Source organism: Lissotriton helveticus, chromosome 1_1 (assembly GCF_964261635.1).
Source record: "Lissotriton helveticus chromosome 1_1, aLisHel1.1, whole genome shotgun sequence".
Lineage (NCBI taxonomy): Eukaryota > Metazoa > Chordata > Amphibia > Caudata > Salamandridae > Lissotriton > Lissotriton helveticus.
In genome coordinates this window covers 1,447,069,203-1,447,083,521 of record NC_136057.1, presented here as the reverse complement: position 1 = coordinate 1,447,083,521, position 14,319 = coordinate 1,447,069,203, and the positions used below count along the sequence as shown (strand labels likewise).

The following is a 14,319-nucleotide window of genomic DNA, read 5'->3' as shown; positions in this document are numbered from 1 at the left end:
TTAGAAAAACAAAGCAATTATTTGTTGCTTTTTCACCACAACATAAAGGGAATCCCATATCAAAGTCAGGAATAGCCAGATGGATAGTTAAATGAATTCAAATAGGTTATCAAAAGGCTAAACGTTGTGTACTATGGCTGTCGCGCCCATGTGGGAGCAACTAGGATGGGTGTGAGTGACTGTTGCCGCAGTTTGCGTGCCACCAGCGGAATCAGTGGTGCTGGCGGAAAAGCGTACGCAAATCTGCCTGACCAGTTCATCCATAGCACATTGCCCTGTGACAACGGATGTGGGAATCTGGCGGCAAAGTACCGGCATTTTGAGTTTTCGTTTGTGGCAAACAGGTCTATCTCTGGGTGCCCCCACTGTTTGAAGAATGATGGGAGAACTTGGGGGTGAATCTCCCATTCGTGTAGTTGTTGGCTGTGTCTGCTGAGCAGATCCGCTATTTGATTGTCTTTCCCTGGGCGGTGTTCTGCCAGGAGAAAGATGTCTTTTGGAATTGCCCACTTCCATATGCTCTGTGCCAAGTGGGACAGCTGTGGAGAGTGTGTTCCTCCCTGTTTCTGGATATAGTACATGGCCGTCATGTTGTCCGTCCGGATCAACACAGTCTTGTTGTACAAGTATTTTTGGTATGCTTTTAGGGCTAGGAATATTGCTAGCAACTCTAGTTGGTTGATATGCAGTTTCGTTTGATTGAGTGTCCAGAGCCCTTGTACTGTGTATTGAAGTAGGTGGGCTCCCCAACCTGTCAGTGATGCGTCCGCTGTTAGTACTAGTTGTGGAACTTGCTCTTGGAGCAGTCGCCCCTTGGAAAGGTTTTGTGTGTTCCACCACTGCAGAGAGTTATAAGCGCGACTGTCTACCAACACTAGGTCTTTTAGTTGTCCTTGAGCTTGGTTCCACTGCCATGCTAGGCATTCTTGCAATGGACGCATTTGAAGTCGGGCATGGGGGACAATGAATAAGCAGGAGGCCATCATGCATATGAGCTGCATGAAGACTCGGGCTGGCAAAGAGTGTTGTGGCAGAAATTTACGAATGAGCATCTGCATGCTGGCTATCCTCGCTGAGTTTGGATATGCCTTTGCCACGGAGGTATCTATAGTAGCTCCCAGATATTGTGTGTGGGATGGTTGTAGATGCGATTTTGGGTAGTTTATCGAAAAACCTAGGCTGTGTAGCAGCTGAAGTGATTGAGACGTGTCTCTTGCACACTGTTCGTACGATTTTGCTTGTATTAGCCAATCGTCTAGGTATGGGAACACGTGGATGTGTTGCCTCCTGAGATGTGCAGCTACTGTCGCTAAGCATTTTATAAACACTCTTGGAGGGATAAGTTACTTACCTGTAATCCTAGTTCTCTTCCAGGGGTATCCTCATCAAAGTCATAAGCACTGAATATTCCCGCACATGGGCGGGAATATTCAGTGCTTATGACTATTGATGAGGATCCCCTGGAAGAGAACCGTGGTTACCCCGAAGGGGAGAACTTTGAATTGGTAGTGTTGACCTTCTATTGAGAACCGGAGATATTTTCTGTGAGCTGGATGGATGGGTATGTGAAAATACGCATCCTTGAGATCCAATGTTGCTAGGAAGTCTCACTTGCTGTAGCGTGATCATATGGAAGTGCTCCGACAGTATGTATTGATTTAGGGGTCTGAGGGCCAATATTGGTCTGAGGGAACCGTCCTTCTTGGGAATAAGGAAGTATAGTGAGTATACTCCTGTCCCTTGGTGTTGGAAAGGGACTGGCTCTATGGCCCCCTTTTCCAGCATGCATTTCACCTCTTGTTGTAGCAGGGTGATGTGTTCTTTGGACATAGGGTGGTATGGGTATGTTTGGTGGAGTAGAAGTGAGTTCTAGGCAATAACCATACTGGATAATTTGTCTCACCCACCTGTCTGTGGTAATTGCGTTCCAGACTGGTAGGAATTGTTGGATCCTGCCTCCGACCGGTGTTAGATGGTCTGGAGGTAGTGAGATGAAGTCACTGTTTTGCGGCAGTGGAGGCTCTGGTGTTATTGCCTCCACGTCCTCTTCCCTTATTATTGTTGCCCCTATAACCTCCTCTGTGTGAGTTCTTGTTAAAGGAACCTTGAGTGTTGCTTTTGTATGTAGATGAGGTTTGTGAAGTATTGCCCCGTGTAGCTGCTCTGTATGAGGAGTGTCGAAAGGAACCTCTGTGTTGTTGAAACTGAAATGCACCCATTGATTTTGCAGTTTCTGTATCCTTTTTGATTTTGTCTAAAATGGTGTCGACTGCAGGGCCGAAAAGGAAGTCTTGATGGACTGGTTGGTTAAGAATGGTGGATTGTACCTCGTTCTTAAAGCCAGAAATACGTAGCCATGCATGTCTTTGTAGTAAGACGCTAGTGTTAATGGACCTGGCTGCAGTGTCAGCTGCATCAAGCGCACATTTAATGGAGGCGTTTGTAATACATTTTCCCTCCTGTATGAGGTCATTGGCTTGGGCTTTGAAAGGCTCAGGCAGGTGTTGCATTAAACTTTCAAGCTGGTCATAGTGTGCTCTGTCGTAACGAGCTAGTAGAGCTTGTGTATTTGCAATTCTCCATGAATTGGAGGTCTGTGATGCTACCCTTTTACCCGAGGCCTCTAGTATTTTGGACTCCTTATCAGGAGGTGGAGCTTCTCCTGTGGTCTGAGTTGGCCCTTTTGCGTGCATTAACCACTTCTAGTGAATGTAATGGTAACTGACCTCTGATATAAGTAGGGTCTGTAGGGGCCGCTCTATATTTCTTTTCAATCCTGGGATTGATTACCCGTGCCCTGGCTGCATCTTTAAATATATCTGGTGAGTGTTTTAATACCCCTTTCAACATAGGAAGTGTTCTGACATTTCTCAGAAGTAGGGAATGTGTCAAATAAAAAGTCTTCGTCTATCGGGTCATTGTGCATGTCTACGTTGTGGTACTGCGCTGCCCTATCTATTAGCTGTTTGAAGACAATGGTGTTGTCAGTAGTTGACGGCTTTGTTGGGTATGAGGAGGTGTCAGGGATGGGATACGTGTCATAAGGATCAGTCGGCTCTGCCCATGGTTCATTTTGAGGGTTAGGATCCTCTGGATAGTTATAATCATATTGAGGATCTTCCCCTGTGTCGCCCTCATTGTCCCCAGAGTGCGTAGGAGAGTGAGGAGCAAAAGGCGTAGTAGGCATAGTGGGATAGAAAGGAACTAAGGGTCTAGAGGGAGAAGTCCCAAAGTCGTCCTTCTTTAGAGGAATGGGGGAATGAGAGTCCGTGGCCTCTTCTTCCTGTGTAGGATTGTGACTTTACCAGTCTCAGGGTTTATATATATTTTTGCCTGATCCTCTGACGGATCTGGATGGAAGAGTTCTTCTTCCACTGTCCGTGGTTGTGTGTTTGACTTCTTTGGCTTAGTCTTTTTTGGATCGACTGTTGCCTTGGGGTCGACAACCTTTTTTGGTTCGACTACTTTCGGTGCCTTATTGCTTTTTCTCAGCTCGGCCTCTTTGTCCGACTGATTGCGGATCGATGGGATCTTTAGGTTCGATGCGCGATCCTACTGGTTTTTTAGGAGCACTTGTCTTTGGGTCGGTGTCTTTGTTTGGCTCGATAACCTTCTTCGGCTGGGCTACAGGCTTCGGTACGACGCCCTCTGTGTCTGCGACCTTCTTCGGTTCGACGACCTTCGGCGCAGCGGCCTTCTTCGGGTCGGCGGCCTTCTTCAGGTCAGCGGCCTTCTTTGGCTCGACGGCCTTCTTTGGTTCAGCGCTTTTTGGCTCGACGGCCTGTTTTGGTTCGGCGCACTTTGGCTCGACGGCCTTCTTCGGGTCGACGCTCTTAGGCTGTACGGCCTTCTTTGATTCGTCGGTCTTCAGGTCGACGACCTTTTTGGGTTCTAGAACCTTCTTTGGGATAACGTTACTTGGACCTGGGGTCTCTGAAGGTTTAATCTTTGTTTTCGGAGCCGAGCCGGACGGCGGGGCTGCTGAATGATGTTTTGGATCTTGGCTAAGGCCTTTAGGCGATGCCTCGATCGGAGCCTTCTGTAACGGGGTAATTGGTGTCGGGGGCAATGTACTCACAGTTTGCCCTGGCGGGATTTCGTCATCGGAGTCCGAGTGGTCCTCAACGGTGACCATCTCTAGATCCGAATCTTCCCCTTCTGGAAGTTCTTGTTCATCCTTGAAGATGTTGTCTGGTTCCGGTGCCTGTCGCTGCATCTCTTGCCTAGCGGCCCGTCGAATCCGGATGGTTTTCCTCGAACGGAATTGGGCACAGGCTGGGAAGGTTTCTTCTTTGTGGTCTGGTGATAGGCACTTGTTGCATACTGTGTGTTTGTCAGTATGCGGGAACTTGGAGTGGCATTGTGGGCACCTTTTGAACGGGCTCCTTTCCATCGACAGCAGGCCCACGTGGCGTCGAAAAGGCCCAACGGCCCGCGTCAACGACCGGGTCAAGATGGAAAGCTTGATCGAGTCAAGAAGTACCGAGAGAGAACAATATTGTCTAAGTCGAAGGCCTTTTGGCCTCTTGAAAAGTTTAGTTTCGATTCCGAAGTTGGAGTATAGGAATAACATCCGAACCCAATGGCGGAAAAAACCAATCTAAGGATGGAGAAGATGCCCATGCACACTGTAGTCCAGGGGAGGAGTCACCTATCTCGTGATACTTTGAAGACTCTTCCAGGACAACAAGGTGCAATCATCCGGACCCAACACTAGGCGCGATCTATGCACAGATATGAATTCAGCAGCCCACATGTCTCGAACATCCACATTTTCTTCTGATTGATCTTATCTGAGGAAGTTTTTGCATCCCAATCTCCACTTCCCTACCATTCATTCTTTCTAAGTAAAGTGTTTGTTCTTCTTCCTTCTATTGCTGAGTTTCATGGGGATTCTTTCCCTCCTAGCTTATCTCCCTTAATTTTTAAACTCTTATCTTCCCTACAGGATTAGCGGGTGAATTTCCGCGGTACCATTTTCCCTTCTGCAACTAATCCTACAGATCCAAGTTGCCTCTCTATATGGCTTCTTTCCATTATTTCATTATTTCGCAGCATTCTGTTTCCATAAGATTGTTCCCTGGTCTGCAATTCCTTGCCCTTCTCTTTTATTGGTGCCTTCTTTCTTCCATATGTGTGAGTAGGTCTTTTTTGAGAATATCTATGGGTCAGGCATTTTGGCCAGGAAAAATTTCCCCACCTCCTTACCAGCATTGGCCATCTGGAAATGTACACATCGGACTGAGCCCTACCCTCTGCGGTCGCCCCCGTGTGCCCTTCAGTGCTACCTTCTATTAAGGGGTCTGGTACTGGTCTAACCATTGTTGGCATCTGCCCCCTTATCCCCTGTAATTCTTCTACCATTGTCTTAAACTGTATTTCATGGTTATTTAACAGGGAATTATTTAGTACTGAAACTTCTAACAGACCTTGCAACATTTTTTGCAGCATTAGCATAATGTCCAACATAGAGGCAGAAGATGATGTCGTAATATCTAAGCCCAGCGTGCCATTCCGTAACATTTCGTTTACGGAGTCTATGATCTTAGAGCTTCAGTTTCCTTCATGGTCTTCGCTTCTTTCAAATGCAGTTCTTGAAGCAGAGTTTGACAAATCAATACGGTCCCCTTCATCTTTAGACCCATTCTCTACCGATATCTGGTTCTCAATCCCCAACGAGGGAAAATATCCGAGGCAAAGAGGAAAGTCTTGGCTCCAAGGGAGTGTCAATTTGACTTATGTCACCCTGTGTGAGGGAGGAATCCGCAATCTCCAGGACCTTCTCTACACTTGGTTGCTCCTTGTTACTTTCTTGATCATGACCTTTTCCCGGAGTAAGTGTCCTCTTAAAGTGTTTCCCCACAAATTGTTTCCCCACAAAAGTCTTTTATAGATTTGGACACTAAACCACCTTCTTTCCCACCTCCTTTTGTTTTATCAACTATGATGGGTTTCTTTGTGATTTTCCTCACCTCCCTTTTCTCATTTCCCACTGGATTATTCGCGGGCGCCCCTTCAAGCCCTTCTTCAACTATCGTCACCTCAAGCTCCCCGTTTTGTTGAGTCTTTACATATTTTTCTTGACTTTGTCTTCCTTGGCGCCATTCCGATTGGGGCCTTTATATATGCTCTGTGTTGTTAGTAAGATTTTAGGATACGTCTATTCGTAGGTTTTGCCCGCCAAATCAGAGTAAGCTCTCAAGCAGGGGGCTCTACCTCCTTAACACATACAGTTCATCAGTCCCAAGTGCCAAAAGTAAATTAGACCCTTAGTATGCGCTTCCTCCTGCTCTTCCTGTGCTTTCTATACTCAAGCCAGGACTAGAATTTAAATAAAGATGATTTTAATAGTTTTTTATAAATTAAAAAGCACTTACAACGCTTCCCTCCTCTGTGTGCTGACTGGCTGACCTTGGGTCTTCTTACACTGGTCTTACCACAGTATAATTGTTTCAATATACTAGCAAAGGTCTTATCTGAGACTGTTCAGACCTCACTGGTCCCCTTAAAACGGGCGTTTCCCCCAGGGTGTATCGTTTTCCCACTGCGTTTCCACAGTGCTGCCGCCGCTGCCTCCGCTGTTACTCGCCAGGGCCCCCAGCTCCCTCCTCTGGATCCACCAAACATAGTACCTCCAAAGGACTCGCTGGCGGGAGCTCCCCACGGAGGGCACGCGCTCGAGTTGCAGCCTCCCTATCCTCACAGTATCGGCAGTTCCAGTTGATGATTACACGGACCCCCAAGTGTGCCTCGAGTGTGCCTCGCAGGTTTCAGAGGTTCACGCTCTTATTACCGGTGCTTTTTACCAGCCCTTTCAGCAAATCAACGGTGGTTATACAATATTTAAACTCAGAGCACCCGACTTCTGTGCTTCCCGCTAGATCGCTCGCTTCCTGCGTTGTGCCTCGTCACGTTGCCGCCTCTACCTCGTCAACCACAGCCACACAGGAGAGATCAACACGATTCTTGGCAGAGGCACAGATATGGATTTCGGCGCAGAGGATTTCAGTGTTGGGGTGGAATCACTTTTCGGTGCCGAAGTTTTCAATGCTGAAGGAGGCTTTGACATCGGCGTCCATTATTTCGGCTTAGAGGCTGAAGGTTTTGGCTCAGTGCCACTCTTTGACCGACTCAATCACAAGCCGGAAGGCTTAGAGATGTGTTTCAGTGCCGTGCCAGAGGGCGGGACGTCAGAAAGATCTTGTTGTGCCCACTGTGGCACGAAGGCTGGGGTGGGACCGAAATCTTGTTTCAGCTGAATTGGATTTTGGGCTAAGGGGCGTTTGGAACTCACGGTACGTTGACCTTGTTGCTCTTCTAACCCGAAGTCCAATTCTGGGATGGAAGCAAGTTAGTCTGGCTCTTCCTCCTCTGCCCCTTGTAGGTCTAATTCTTGCTCGGATTCTTCACCGAAGATGTCCGACGTGTATTAGAAGATTTGGCTCTGCATCTCGCGACGTCGAGCCAGACGATCATGGAGCGCTTTCTTCGATCAGAAAGATCGGTACGTGTCGCAGCCTTATTCGTTGTGCTCCGGAGACAAGTACAAGGTGCACACTTTGTGAGTCGGTGCACGGATACTTCGTGTGGCACAAAGGACAACATTTGAATGAAGTCTGTTCCATCAACTGAGAGGTGGACCGACACGGTTAGGCCGGACGGCCTTCTCGAGGATCTTCAGCCGAAATAGAGTTTTTTCCTTAACTAATTCGCAGAGAGGGGGGATACGCGATCGAAACAATACTGACGCGGGTAGAGTGGATTACGCACCGAGGGGAACCCGAAGTACCCGTAGAAACTGTCTTGAAGCGGAGCGCAGAAATACAAGTCCGAACCAGATGGTGGAAAAAAACAATCTAACAATGGTGTCGATGCCCATGAGCACAATCACCGAAAGGAGGAGTCATCTACCTCGTGACTGTTTTTCTTCGAAGAAGTCTTTTCAAAGTGCAAACATCCAGACCCAAAACTAGATGGCAGGAGTATGCAAAGCATGTGATCTACAGCTCAGATACCTCGAACATATATACAACAAATCACTGAAAGGAAGACTGACAGACCAAGCCTTCTGCTCACTAATACAGCAAGCTGCGACAATAACTATCTGAAACACAGCCTTTAGAGTAAGTAGTCTAAAAGGTTAACTGTGCATGGGCTTGAAGGGCAAACCCTTAAGAAAAATGAGCACCAAATTAAGGTCCCACACTATGGAAAGATAAATGGTAAGGGTGTAAAACCAAACAGGTGAACCCCTTGAAAAATAAAGTAGGAAGTGTGAACATGGACTGCTGATCTGGCAAAAAAATTAAAGCCGGTGAATCGGATATATAACCCTCAGCAGTGCATGTACGTACCACATGTTGGTCCAGGTACAGCACAAAGCACAACACACACATTAAATGCACATTAATGGGATCAACTCCTTCAATCCACCAACAAAACAAGACCAAAGTCCAGAATAGTCTTAGTCGAGGGATAAAAATCGTGGTAAAGTGATGCCCACCTCCTCACCCGGCAGATGACAAACTCAAGCTGCACCACTAAAACTCCAGGTAAGAAGGGGGAGGCTCTTGGTGTTCAGAGACAGAACTTGTCCTTAACACAGCGAGAAGTGGTCTGCACTAAGCAGAAGTGGAAGAGAAGGACATGGATAGCTAGTGCAGATCAAATTACCCCATCCTCTGCAGCCAGTCCGGCACAAACCAGATCACCTGTATACAATCACAATGCAGCCTCTTCAGAACCTGAGGAATCGGAGACAAGGGCAGGAATGCTTAGTGAAGCTGGATGCCCATCTTTGGGCAGAAAGCACCTCCCCGAGTTCCTTCTCAATAAAAAGTGTTGAGCTCAAAACAGGGGTAAGTGTTCTCGTGATTAGTAAAAATGCCCATAGGGCAAAGTTGAACTGAACCACTTCCAGATGGAGATTCCATTTGTGATCGTCAAGATGCCAACTGAGATTATTTTCCCCTCCTAGTCAGGGAGCCTGCAGGATAAATGCAAAACCAGCTAGAAATTGCGACACTGCCCAGGAATACAACCAGAAATTGCGACACTGACCCGGAATACAACTTCAGGGCCTTCAGAGAGGAGGTGCAAGCCCAAACAACCTTGTTTGCAGGCATACACTATCATTGCAATGTTCTGCATCAGATTTTGAAATTACTCATTGCTGAGCAAAGTCAGGATGCCTTGAGGGTCACACAGATCGCCCGAAGAGTGAGCAGGTTAATGCCAGACAGTTATTCAGAGGAAGACCACCAGTCTCTGATCTCCATGGCATCAAGACGACCACCACCCGAGCCAAAGGAGATGGAACTGTGGCCATTGCTGGTGGAGAGCAGAAGGACTTCTCAAAGTGAGGTGTTTTGTTACCATCCACCACCACAGCTAAGGCGCCACCCTCAAAGAAATTCCCACTCCGGAGACCACTGACAACAGACGCATCTCTGAAGTGCTTGCATGCGTCACCAAGTGAGATGAAAACCTGGACTCTTTAGCCGAAAAGGTCATCGTTCAACTTTAAGTGGCTATATAGGCAGACGATACCACTGAAGGAATCAAAGGCATACATTGTTAGTAGACTAATCCCTTCATAATGAACTGCTCATCTTTCCGCTTTATTTTCACTTGTCTGGATGAACTTTTCCCATGGAGCACCTGAGAATTCTGCCACATTGTTTTATTAAATACATTGTATTTTATAAATGTATAAACATAATACATTTCCTGGTTACTTTGCAACATTGAAGGTTTTCTACAATTTATGCTGATTATTTGAGCAAAAGTAATGTAATATTGTAGATTTTAATCTACTACTTGGGCCAGTTTGGATGGGATACTAACTGACAATTATCTAAGAAGAATTACTGCTTTGATAGGACATATATACATATATATCCAAACGGGTTCAATTCTGTTAAAGGGTAGACCAACTTCACTGAAGCATGACAATTTCCAGTACATAACTGTGCATAGAATATTCTACATCTCCGGAGCAAAACACAAAAACAACAGGGATAACAGGGTGCCCAATTTCACGCACTTTGTTTAAGGGCCGTTTTATCTTTCCACAGTTGGCCTTACTGGATAGTTAAATTCATCCACAATTAGGCAGCTAACCCTGCTTATTTTAATTTACACATATGGCATTATCTGTACATGGTCACTGGTTTCACTCGAAGATTATGGCAAACAAATAAGTGATACGTTGTTAAAGTTTGTAATATTTAACGTTCATTACAAATATAGCTATTTTCTTCCTGATACTAAGGCAGCACCAATCTTTAAATGACACTAAGTTCTGTCCCCATCAAACTCTACAGATGATCACTAAAAATCCTCATCTTACCCACTACCTTAGACCATGCACCCTAACAGGGACGTTCCCATTCACTTAATCTGAAACTGAATCTTGTAACGCTCCCTCAAGCCCCTCGAAACTGAAACTATATGTCTATAATGACACCCCTCCATCTACACAGATGTCAAACAAAAACCAAACACAATATGGTTAGTGAGAACGTGCTCACTCGACAAGCCACACATTGAGTTTAGTCAGATCATGATCTGTGGATTAATGGAGACTTACCTGGGTAGTCTTGACGCAGTTTGGGGAAGTTCATGTTGGAATAAAGCACTGGAGAGATGGTAGAGAGCTCCCCCAGATCCTCATCTTTCTCCCATCGTTGAAGACTGATTTTGTTGTAGGAAAGGCCATCCCCCACCCTGACAGCAGGTGAGTTAGGAGTATAACACAGTCCAGCCCCTTTCACTTCCATTATGTATAGGGCTGGACTGGCTTCTCCTATCCCTGCAGACAGGGAGAGAGAAGTAAGGCAAGAAAGGTATTGTGAGAAAGATTGCAATACAATAAAGGCATATTCTGCAATTTAGAACCTACACACAAAAAACAATATGTTTCAACCCACTTATCTAACAACTATGATAACAGCAACCAATCAGACACAAGAGAGAAGTAAATATGAGATGGGAGCTAATGGTAATCATAACAGCAGTAGTACATTACAGAGATTTCAATGTTGATAAGGCTCATAGTCCATGACGTGAGCACTAACCAGTGCCAGGTTTCCACCCTACTCTAGACTCCCCATTCTTTTAAATCCAGTGTAGGCCAGCCATCACTTGTCAGTTTTAGTTCTGCCTCCACAATTTGAAACTGAATGGCAACCCCCCCTCCCCCACCTCAAACGGTCTCCTTTTTAGGAGCTCCGAGTGTCACTTACGTGTTATCTTGGAGCTGAGGCTGGCAGGCAGTAGGATAAGATTCAACAGGAGTTGAAGGGGTGAGAGATCCCAGAGAGCATGTGTCTGGAAATGAACAAAAATGAAGGGTGCAATATCAAGTCAACTGACGCACATTAAGTACTATGCAGAGCACCGAAATACTAAGCATGCCCTCACGAGGTCCCAAGAAAAGAAAAAAAAAGACACGAAAACAAAGGGATCAGACCAAAAAAAAAAAAAAAAACAGAGTTCATGTAAAGCACATCTTTTCAAAGGTCTTCAATGGTGAACAAGGTAAAAATCAATCCAGAAACTGCAAACGTGTATTTTTTCATTCTAAACAGCAAATAGCACGAAAAGCATAGGTGCCATCAGAGTCATACCTTGGATAGATGATCGTGACAGTGGTGCTCCGCAGATCTCTCTATCCATGCAGCCATCTTCCATTCCAGAAGCCACACAGTTTAGAAGCTGCTCCCGCTCCGGTGGGCCCAGTACATCTTTCAGGAGCTGCTGGATGTCTGTATTTTCCATTTTGGGGAGCTCTGCCAAGGATTGAAAAATATGCAGGATACATCATTCAAGTTATCTGCAGAGTGGCATGCACTACACTGTTCAGAGAATCAACATTTACATACAGGTGCCTACATATCATAGACTTGATGGAAAAGCAGAACACTCTCCTACCCAAGCACACCCACAGATGTTTATGTCAGCCTCCACAGCTAGATCCCACAACAATACACCTGAAACAAGTTCTTTCCAGTGAACACAGTTTGATTATAACATAGGAGAAACCGCATCTCATTCGACAAGTGTACACGAATATCACAGTGTTTTCAATACATCAACAAAGCCTGTTGGATCCTTATCCAATCACAACCCAGTCCACTGTAAAAAAAAAAACCCACAAAAAAAAAACACTTGGCAGAATCCCACGTCACCCACCACAATACAAAGCAACTGGTACTAGGCCTTTAAAACAAACAAACCAGAATTGAAAAAAAACACACACACCAAACAGTAATCTGTTGAGCTAAGCATGCACACGACTAGCAATGATATAATCCGCAAGACCAAATCACCCACATTGGTACCTCCCCAGCTTAACTCTACGACCTAAAGAAGCAACCGCACCAGATCAAAAAGAGCACACAGCTCCAACAATCCTACATCAGAAACAGATGCCACAGAAATATCAGCCAGCACAACTAAATATAAGTGCAAAAGAATCTGGGAAATGCCCGATAAAGAAAAGATTACTTACCATGTAACTGAAGTATTCTTGGTCCTTAAGCTTCTCCTAGTGACACCCTATACAAGCACTGCCACATGATGATCAGAAACAGAGCCCTAGCAAGGCCATGCATACATTCAAAGTCCAGCCCATCATATGACTTACCTTAAGGCTCAAGAAACTAATAGATAAATTGCAAACCGACTGTCACTATAATCACACGACAAGACTGCACAAGATGAAGTGAGCAACATGACCGTATGAACCAATCTATGCACTGTTCGAAACCCATTCTAACCTTCCTTTTCTAAATTTTGAGAATATAGCGGTCACATTCTCAGAGTGCGAAAGACATGAAGATAAACACTCATAAAACATGGGACTTCCTTGAACACGTAATGCACAAGCAAAACAAGAAAAAAACAACGGCTGCATTGACTGGTATTCAATTCTACAAATTCCTCCTAGGCAATTGCCATCTCCTTAATCACCTCACCAGTAACCAATCGTTCTCTAATTTTGTAACAAGTATTAAACCAATTGAGCGAAACTGGAGTGCATTTCTGCACAGCAAAGCAAAGGATTTAAAAATGGAAACAATAGAATGTCCACAGAGGCCGTACTGATCTTAGGACCTATACTCATCATAAGCTTAGTATTTCCATTGGCACAGCCTGCTTCAGCACAAATACCATTTGGTGGCAAGAAAACATTTAAGATGTAAGCTACTATACAGGTTGAAAAAAAGGTATTGGATACTCGCTATCTCTTTAAACAAACAGATTGACTCCTGATATGATGGCTTTCATACAAAGCAGGCACATTTTAAAGCCTCTGCACATCAGTAACATTGAGGGGCCTTAAGGTTTGAGAAGGAAGCTGGAAAACAATTTCTCTTGAAAGTACAAAACTCTGCTTATAAAAAAAGAGACCGACAACATCTAGCACAATAAAAGGTTGACAAGAGGCTAGACTGCAACTTATATGGTTGGACTATCAATGAACACAGTGAAAGGAATTTTCTAAAACAGTTTAAAAGCCAATGAAGGACTTGCTTTCAAAAATACTTTAAATGCAACACAAACATCAAATACTATAAGGTTTCTGAACAGGGGAAAACAAGTGGTGTCAAATTGGCTCAACACCATTTGCTATACACGATTTAGCAACAAGGAGAAACATTCTCTATAAGACAGCAGGTACGGAAAGTAGAAAGAAGGATCTAAAGGCCTGTTTGGAACATTCAGCTGGCATCGCCTGAAAGAAAGACATATGATTGAATGCTTCTGCATGGGAGAACAAACAATAACAGTCTTTTGCTTTTGTAGTGATATTTACTTTACTATTATGCCTTTTCGACTGGAGAAGTTTCCGGCGATAACCCAAGATGGTCATAAGTTAGGAGAAAGGTGTTTGCAAACATTTTTTCTTTTGAGACTGTTTAGGTCTGAAAAATATATTTGTATATCGTGCATCCTCAAAGTTGCATTGGGATACTTTGGCTATAGTCCCAGGAAAGTGCAGAAATAAGACAGCCAACAGCAGCAAAAGGAAGGGGTTCACTACAAGTAGGCTGCTTTAGAAGACCATTATTCCAGGTATTGTTTGAATCCAAGCAGATAGAGACCAACCAGGAATTTGTTCCCGAACCACAATACTTTTTTTCAGGTGCATGGAGAGTAGAGATTCCTTCCAGTCTAAACCAAGTGAATGTAGTGTGGATGGCAAGCACTGCATGCCAGTACAAGTCTTAGGCCCACCGCCTAACTGGCAGTGTCGATCCATTACAGCAATGGGTCTACAGCCCTTCCAAGCAACTTAAGCGGATGCACACA

At 45.0% G+C, this 14,319-nt stretch overlaps 1 protein-coding gene across 9 annotated transcripts in view; it reads right to left on the bottom strand.

The window, feature by feature from the left end:
- KMT2D (lysine methyltransferase 2D) overlaps positions 1 to 14,319 on the bottom strand; it is a 1,543,965-nt gene that overhangs the window by 751,898 nt on the left and 777,748 nt on the right. For all 9 annotated transcript variants that reach the window (XM_078685770.1, XM_078685786.1, XM_078685782.1 and 6 more), the window contains 3 exons: positions 11,631 to 11,792; positions 11,247 to 11,331; positions 10,592 to 10,695 (listed from right to left, as the gene is read on the bottom strand). In XM_078685770.1, coding sequence (XP_078541896.1) covers positions 10,592 to 10,695; positions 11,247 to 11,331; positions 11,631 to 11,792 — 351 coding nt within the window. The remainder of the gene's footprint in view (positions 1 to 10,591; positions 10,696 to 11,246; positions 11,332 to 11,630; positions 11,793 to 14,319) is intronic.